Genomic DNA, 8651 nt, shown 5'->3' with positions numbered 1-8651 from the left:
TGTGAATCTGATAGGGGAGCAGGAGGTGGGAGTGGTAATTATTGAGAGTGGGAGGCATGAGTGATGCTTGAGAAGAGTATATTGACAATTTCCTCCTCCCCCCCCTCAATTCATGTACTTCATATTTTCTTGTAATATTTTTCTTACCAGAGGATTACTGTATTCAGCTACTTGAAAACTAGTTTAATTTCACCTTTTTATGTAAATAAGACATCAAAAATAGTGCATATTTTTGCATTTTGTGCTTTATTAATGTAGACATTATGCAATATATGTTGAATAATTTAGAAGTATATTCACTTCTATCAGTCTTAAACAAGCTTTTTAGCTATAAAGAAATCTTTAAGACATTTCATTTGCCAGACTCCAACTAAGATAAGGATTAATGTTTGTGCAAGAGCCCACCACAGGATATTGCTGTTCGTTTCTTCACTTGTCAATCGAAAGTACTCCTCACGTTCCTGTTGAAAAGAGGGAAAAGGCATAATTATTTGATTTAAAAAAATCTAAGTACAGTATTTGATGCTGCTACCTGGTATCAAGGCACATGTTGTCTGTCCACATACCGGAGAGAATGAACAAGCCCTATACGATGTTCTCTTCTTAACTATAATCAATTTGATTAAAATAAGAGTTTGAACTTCTTATCCATATTACTTTCAGGGTTGCAAATCACAATTTGAGCACTGAACAACAGGTTATGTAAGGTTGGCTTTTGTGCTGCAGTGAAAGTGTGAGCAGAAGTTTCATATGGTCACAGGTTGGGCTGAGCATTAGGTATAGTTCTTTAAGCACATGCATACTTCCTACTGAAGTCAATGGGACTAAAACACATTCATAATGTTAAACATATGCTTACGTGCTCTCCTGAACAGGGATGGACTTAAGCACAGACTTAATTTTTTCCCTGAATTGGAGCCACAATAAGGCACTTAGGGACCATATATTTAAAGGTATTTAGGCATCTGAAGAAGCAACTAGGTGCCTGGAACTAGATTCACAAAAGGGACTGAGTTTTGCAACACTGCAATCTGACCCTTCAATCCAAATTTCAAATTTCCTGCTCCAGCTCCTGTTAAAGACAATGACAAAACTCCATTGATTTCAAAAGTATTGGATCATATCCTGGGCTTTATTCCTACTACTAAATTGGAGTAACTTGCATACAACTCCATGCTCATGACTGCAGGATTGAGTTCCCCTTTCCATCCTAATAGACTTGTTTTTTTACCTTGTATGTGCATATGCACTACTCTGCACATGTGCCATGCAGGATCAAGCTCAGAAAGTCTCATGGGGCTTCCTTAATTACTTTTTCTTCTATTTTAGAGAGAATTGTTCTAAATAGAAAAATTAGAACAAACTGCAAAAATCCAGCGTTGTTATGCTTAATGAGCTTATAGCTGGCACAGGCACAAAGATTTCAATAATTTATTCAATAATATGCAATATATAGTAATAACACTCATAGAATTCATTCCTGCATTGCAAACATTCTTCATAGATATTGATCCTACAAATAGTGCATGTGTGCAAAATCATTCACATCTGTGTTGTTAGAATTGGGGTTTATGATGCTAAGCACCACAGTTAGCATTGTAGTTCCTATTATTAGCAAAAATTACTACTATGCATGCTCAAACAGCTTTTTTAACATTGCAGCTCACATTTATTTATTTCATTATTTTATTTATATACAACTAGATCTTGCAAGTGTCCTCCTTTTCCATCCATATTAGGATTGTTGAAACCAGGGCTCAGACATGGACAAAGGAGAACAGTTGCTCTCCTGATACTTTCTCCCTTGCAAGCAACTGGTCGGAGATGTATAGAGTGGGCATAGCTAAATGCTATAATCTAACCCTTATTTATTTAATTTTTGTGAAAATAATCATAGAATATCAGGGTTGGAAGGGACCTCAGGAGGTCATCTAGTCCAACCCCCTGCTCAAAGCAGGACCAATCCCCAGACAGATTTTTTGCCCCAGATCCCTAAATGGACCCCTCAAGGATTGAACTCACAAGCCTGGGTTTAGCAGGCCAATGCTCAAACCACTCAGCTATCCCTGTGAAGAGGAGTGAAACTGAAATGACCATTCTTGTGTTCTGTTAAAAGTGTCTACAAATTGCTGTTACAGATGGAAAAAGGCTAATGTAGTGCCCATCTTTAAAAAAAAAAGGGAAGAAGGAGGATCCAGGGAACTACAGGACAGTCAGCCTCACCTCAGTCCCTGGAAAAATCATGGAGCAGGTCCTCAAGGAATCAATTCTGAAGCACTTAGAGGAGAGGAAAGTGATCAGGAACAGTCAGCATGGATTCACCAAGGGCAAGTCATGCCTGACTAACCTAATTGCCTTCTATGAGGAAATAACCGAGTCTGTGGATGAGGGGAAAGCAGTGGATGTGTTATTCCTTGACTTTAGCAAAGCTTTTGATACGGTCTCCCACAGTATTCTTGCCGGCAAGTTAAAGAAGTATGGGCTGGATGAATGGACTATAAGGTGGATAGAAAGCTGGCTAGATCATGGGGCTCAACGGGTAGTGATCAATGGCTCCATGTCTAGTTGGCAGCCGGTATCAAGCGGAGTGCCCCAAGGGTCGGTCCTGGGGCCGGTTTTGTTCAATATCTTCATTAATGATCTGGAGGATGGCGTGGACTGCACTCTTAGCAAGTTTGCAGATGACACTAAACTGGGAGGAGTGGTAGATACGCTGGAGGGTAGAGATAGGATACAGAGGGACCTAGACAAATTAGAGGATTGGGCCAAAAGAAACCGAATGAGGTTCAACAAGGACAAGTGCAGAGTCCTGCACTTAGGATGGAAGAGTCCCATGCACTGCTACAGACTATGGCCCAAATAGCTAGGCAGCAGTTCTGCAGAAAAGGACCTAAGGGTTACAGTGGACGAGAAGCTGGATATGAGTCAACAGTGTGCCCTTGTTGCCAAGAAGGCTAACGGCATTTTGGGCTGTATAGGTAGGGGCATTGCCAGCAGATCGAGGGACGTGATCATTCCCCTCTATTCGACATTGGTGAGGCCTCATCTGGAGTACTGTGTCCAGTTTTGGGCCCCACACTACAAGAAGGATGTGGAAAAATTAGAAAGAGTCCAGCGGAGGGCAACAAAAACTATTAGGGGGCTGGAGCACATGATTTATGAGGAGAGGCTGAGGGAACTGGGATTGTTTAGTCTGCGGAGGAGAAGAATGAGGGGGGATTTGATAGCTGCTTTCAACTACCTGAAAGGGGGTTCCAAAGAGGATGGATCTAGACTGTTCTCAGGGGTACCAGATGACAGAACAAGGAGTAATGGTCTCAAGTTGCAGTGGGAGAGGTTTAGGTTGGATATTAGGAAAAACTTTTTCACTAGGAGGGTGATGAAGCACTGGAATGGTTTACCTAGGGAGGTGGTGGAATCTCCTTCCTTAGAGGTTTTTAAGGTCAGGCTTGACAAAGCCCTGGCTGGGATGATTTAGTTGGGAATTGGTCCTGCTTTGAGCAGGGGGTTGGACTAGATGACCTCCCTCCTGAGGTCCCTTCCAACCCTGATGTTCTATGATTCTATGGAAGGATTTTACTCAGTCCTTCTAAAACAAATTCACTTTTAGGTTGAGATTAAGTATTGAGAATCTCAGCCCAAACTAGTAATTTATCACAAAGTTATGAGCATGTGAAAATAGAATTTAAATTAAAATTTGATGCACATACAACTTGAATTATAGCAGTTATGACCAGCAAAACTAAAATTAACCAAATGATTTAAGTAGTGGAAAGTACTGTAGAGTAAAACTGATGATTATATAAAGATTAATTAATAATTAATTCTTAGCTTATATACTGTATTTTGCTTTGTAGCTGCAAAGTGTTTTACAAACCTTAATTAATATGTATTGTTCAGTTTTAAGTAATAACTTACATACTGTGGTCCACTTTGGTTAAATATTAATAGTACTTTTAATAACATTTAATTAAAAATAATACTACAACTAAATATTGTAATATGCCACCCAACATTTTACTTTCCAAATCCAGATGTTTCCATGCATTATTCTTTCATATTTCTATTAGGGAACAAACATACTCTGTGATAGTTTTGTTCTTTGGATATATGATGAATTTGCTCAATTAGATGTCCGAGTCTAAAGTTAACTTCATTAACTTTGTCCTTGGCTTGAGCGATAGCTTCATCAAGAAAATGCTCTCCAACTCTAATGTCCAAGTGGATACGCTATGAACACAATAACAACAATTATTAGTCCCATGAATTTATGTGTGGGTATTTAAAAAAAAAAAGTCGTCAGAAACAAAGCGAGGCATAAATAACAAAGGTTTCTTTTTAGCCTTCTTATAGGAATGGTATTTAACTTATTTATAGATGTCCTTACTAAAGAGATAAGATATTTAAAATGTATATATTTCAAGGTTTTAATCTTTAATTACACAAATTTACATACTTTGTTATTAGTGTTGTATTTTATACTAATGCTAATGATTCAACCAGTGTGAACTATTTATTATACTGTGTCCAACAAAGGGCAAAAAATGAACATTCTTAGGGCTACTTACTCTAATTAAAAATTGATACCATTATCAATCCTTTTTTTTAATACTCTTCCCACTTAGGCTGTAGCTGAAGCAAAGTCAGAAACAGAAATAATGAGAATCAGTCCTAGGTCTTCCACCTGGCATACTATAGCACTTCCAGTAGGTTATTAAATATGCTTCTAAAGGCAATTTTCTCCAGTTACTTCCAAAGTTTAGCTTGGTTTATAATGATATAAAGAACGATAAATATATAATTCATGTGTGGCTCTCTCCCATAGATTTTAACTCTTTAAAGTTTATAGAGGTATTGCTCAAAGACACTGGAGCGACAGAAATGTAATAGCTTTCAGATAAGTAAGCTTTTGTACCTGCATTTGTGTTGATAAATCTTTCCCCTTATAACATTTCATCATATTAATCAGGACTTTGAAGCTTTACATAATCAAGGTGCTGTACAAATATTAATTAATCTGCACTGTATTAGACTGACTGTGCCCTGACTCCTTGAACATGAAAGGAAAGTCTGTTTCATCTCTTCAGCTTCTGAGCTCCAGCATTATCTTTTTCAGTCACTAGGAAATGTCATATATTGGCTAAAGAGTCATTTGCCAATCTCTGAGATAATTCATCAAAGCAAGATTCTTCTGGTTTCAAACACTGACCACAACCAAAATAATACAGAATGTTCTGCATGGGTGGAGCTCCATTGAATTCAGGAGGTCCAAAGGTCCACCTACGTGGAATTGCTTTGCAAGATCAAAGAGCAACATTGGACACATGGATCCACTGAGATACTTTCATAATCCTTTCACTCTTGTCATTAATTATGCTCCTAGAACTCTATACTGTATGTCCATTTGTCTTCCAGAGCCTGTGGTTTAGATACGACAGATATCATCATTAAAAAGTATATTCAAGAAATACTCTTACCAGTTTACTTCCTCCAAATGAGATAAGCTTTGTGGAGTTAGACTGCAAACAGATATTATGCTCCCCAGGTAAGTGTGACGTAAAAGAGAATGTTCCTTGTGGACCATACAATTTTGACAACAGTAGCTGTAATGTGTTAAGTGTATTTTTTTAATTTATAAACCACAGATATTAACATAAAAATAAAATGCTATGTATCATACCTCAGAATATTTTAACATTTAAAACTTAATATTAATTATATTATATTATTAATATAAATACAATTAACCTAACTTTCACATTTTATTTAGGGAATAAAAACTAGAAAAAAATGTGGTCTACACTGAGAACTAAAAACTTATCTATAGACACTAAACTAAAGTCAAAATTTTCAAAAATGGGTGTTTAAGTGTAGCTCCTAAGTCCTTACTTTGGCACATAAATAAGTAGCCTGATTTTCAGAAGTGTTGAACACCCAGTGGCAATGAAGGCAGTTGTTGTGAATTGCTGGTATATGCATCCTGATGGATAATCTAATATTTTTGGTTTAATTTATCATCTCCTTCCTTTCTCCATACACAGCTACTGGCTTTACTATGTTGCTTCAGTAGTCAATACAAAACCATGTTGTCTGTATGTAAAATATTGTTTCAACTATATTTTAACTATTCTTTGATGGCAAGCTTTTCCAAATCTAGCTTTAACGCAAAAAGCATTACCAGATTAAATAAATAAAAGACGACTAAAATCAAGGTGCTAAACCCATATAGATACATGAATAAATGGCCTGGATTTCAAAAGTACTGAGTACCCCTTCTTCTCTTATTGACCTTAATGAAACCAACATGTGCTCTGCACTTTTGAGAATCAGACCACTTATTTAGCTGCTTAAATATGGATTAAGGAACCGAATTGTAGGCACCTATTTTTAAAAATATTGTCCATTCCCCTTAGATAGTATGACCTTCCAGTTCCAAGAGTCAGTACAAATGCCTCCAAAAATGTGAATAATAAGTTTTACCTCCTTAGTAGGAGTTGTAATGGTCACAAACATTCCCAAACCAGGAGCAGATTCAAGAAACCTGTGTTCATGTATGTCCCATTGCTGTACCTTGTAACTCCCTGAGAAACAGATACAAATCTGTTAATTACAAGTTAGTATATTAAATATCTTTCACTTTTTCATTTCACATCAAGTCACTTTAAAAACAAAATTAAGTACAAGATAATTTACATAATTAATAGAATTATGATTTTTCCAGTTCACCATATAATTAGATTGTGGCATTTTGCACCACAATGGAGTGAGCAAGAAGTTACAAACCAGTGAAAGAAAAGTGACAGTTTATTATCATTGCCTTGCATGCTCTGGCCTGGTTAGCAAGCCATGGCACATGGCAGATAGTCCCAAAAGTTCAGGTATCCATTACTCAAATTACGTTTGTATGATTGTCTTTCATGCAGCCCCTAGCACTTGTGAACAAGAAAGCGATCAGCTCTTTGATGGTTCCCTGGCAGTCTTGCATATTTCTCCTTCTCAAATAAGGGCTTTTTGCTTTCTCATTATCTGGGAAGATTTTAATGAACTCAGTATAAAACACCTAGTGGAATGGTCCTTTTTTTTAGCAGGTCTTGAATGAGGTCCTGACCACTGGTAAACAGAAAATGCAGACCTCACATTGGTGGGGGAGAGTGGCAAAACCGTGCAATAATAGGAGCCCTGGGAGTAATGGTTGACTAAACCAGAATTCCTCTGAGGAAGCACATACTGCAATGGCATCTCCAGCACTGTAGAAATAGGTGCCTTTTGTGCTTTCCATCTTAGCTCAGCCAGCTCTTCTGGTCTGTGCAGAGGACTCTTTTAGCAACCTGCATGGAACTTGGAGGGACAAGCACAGGAGATAGAAGGGAAGAGTTTGGAGAAGGCATCAGGAAGCCATTCTGTGTGCACATAGCTTGAATGCTAGCTGCTGTCACAGCAATTCTGTAACTAATTCTCTTAATAAAGAGCCAGTTTAGATTCAGAAACATGGAGTCCTCTCATGTTATTACTCAGCATGCAGTACACGACACAACTGTAACACTCATGGCTAGCATGGAGCAGTGGCTATAGTGCATTTCCATATTGTGACTGGCACTCGTTTTGGGAGTAAAGAAGGAAATGCTCTTTGTGCCCTGCTCACCACACCACCACTCATTCACCTAAGCAGGGCCAGCCACAGGGCTTTGGCATTATATATCAGGCTGTCAGCATTAGAACTTCATAGATTAACATTTTAAATATTAAACACATTGACCATCATGTAGCAACATCTACCTACCAGTAATCAAGGTATCACTTGGAATGTCTTCTATTATGCATTTCTCCTCTCTTTCCCCTGAATGAAAATACAAAGCAGTTGAGACAGCAACCCAGAAGCTCAAAAGAATTCCTATTAAGTGGCTCTTCATGATTTTGGTGTATCCTTTTGGAAATGATTAGTTAAAAATGAGCACAGCTCTGTGCTCACTCCTTGTTTGCTGTTTATCAGTGTGGTTTTGGGAAAAAATGTGAGAAAAGACATCTGGTAGTTACTTCAGTTATTTATATATGTGTATGCGCTACCGAATGAGATAAGAAAAAGATAATTTGTGAAGTCTTTCCTACCATGAAAGGAGCAAAATTTTATTCGTAGCTCAGATATATGAAGTTTTATAGGATTAATTTATAATTCTTTGTGTGTGTGTGTGTGTGCACAGCACGCACTCTCTCTCTCTCTCTCTCACACACACGGACTACATTAGGACTGAAAGTGCCACAATGGGAAAATCCAATACTTCATGTTTTTCTGAGTTGTATGCTTTTAGTGTGTTTGTCAGCTTTGACAGTTACTGCTGGGTTTTAGTCCAACAGGTCAGCTGAGTATTCTCTGTGTGTGTATTTAAAAATAAAATCCAGCACAGCTGCTTTCATAGTCAATAAGATGGCCAGGATCACTAAGTAGTGGAATGTTCCTATCAATGGATGTTGTCATTATGAAATTGGTTGGGGAGGGGTGTAAATAAATTAAATTTCTCTCTTGCCCCTAAGTTCAACAAACAAGAGAAAAATAAAGATTAAAATAAACTATTCTCTGCTTCCAATTCCAGCATCACTGCACTGTCTGGGATAATTTCTGTCTATTGAGTTGCCTGGCAACATCTCAAAGTTTT

The 8651-nt window shown here is 37.7% G+C and overlaps 1 protein-coding gene across 1 annotated transcript; it reads right to left on the bottom strand.

Moving 5' to 3' along the window:
* Positions 1 to 311: 311 nt before the first annotated feature.
* On the bottom strand, positions 312 to 7910 carry LOC135879488 (transmembrane emp24 domain-containing protein 11-like). Its single transcript, XM_065405497.1, has 5 exons — positions 7781 to 7910; positions 6481 to 6581; positions 5478 to 5603; positions 4084 to 4230; positions 312 to 461 (listed from the first exon to the last, which is right to left on the bottom strand). The coding sequence occupies exons 1-5, from the start codon at positions 7908 to 7910 to the stop codon at positions 312 to 314; spliced, it is 654 nt and encodes a 217-aa protein (XP_065261569.1).
* Positions 7911 to 8651: the final 741 nt, after the last annotated feature.

The sequence above is a fragment of the Emys orbicularis genome, chromosome 5 (assembly GCF_028017835.1).
Source record: "Emys orbicularis isolate rEmyOrb1 chromosome 5, rEmyOrb1.hap1, whole genome shotgun sequence".
NCBI classification, from domain to species: Eukaryota; Metazoa; Chordata; order Testudines; family Emydidae; genus Emys; species Emys orbicularis.
Note: the sequence above shows the minus strand (reverse complement) of the source record. Positions and strands in the feature narration are given on the sequence as shown.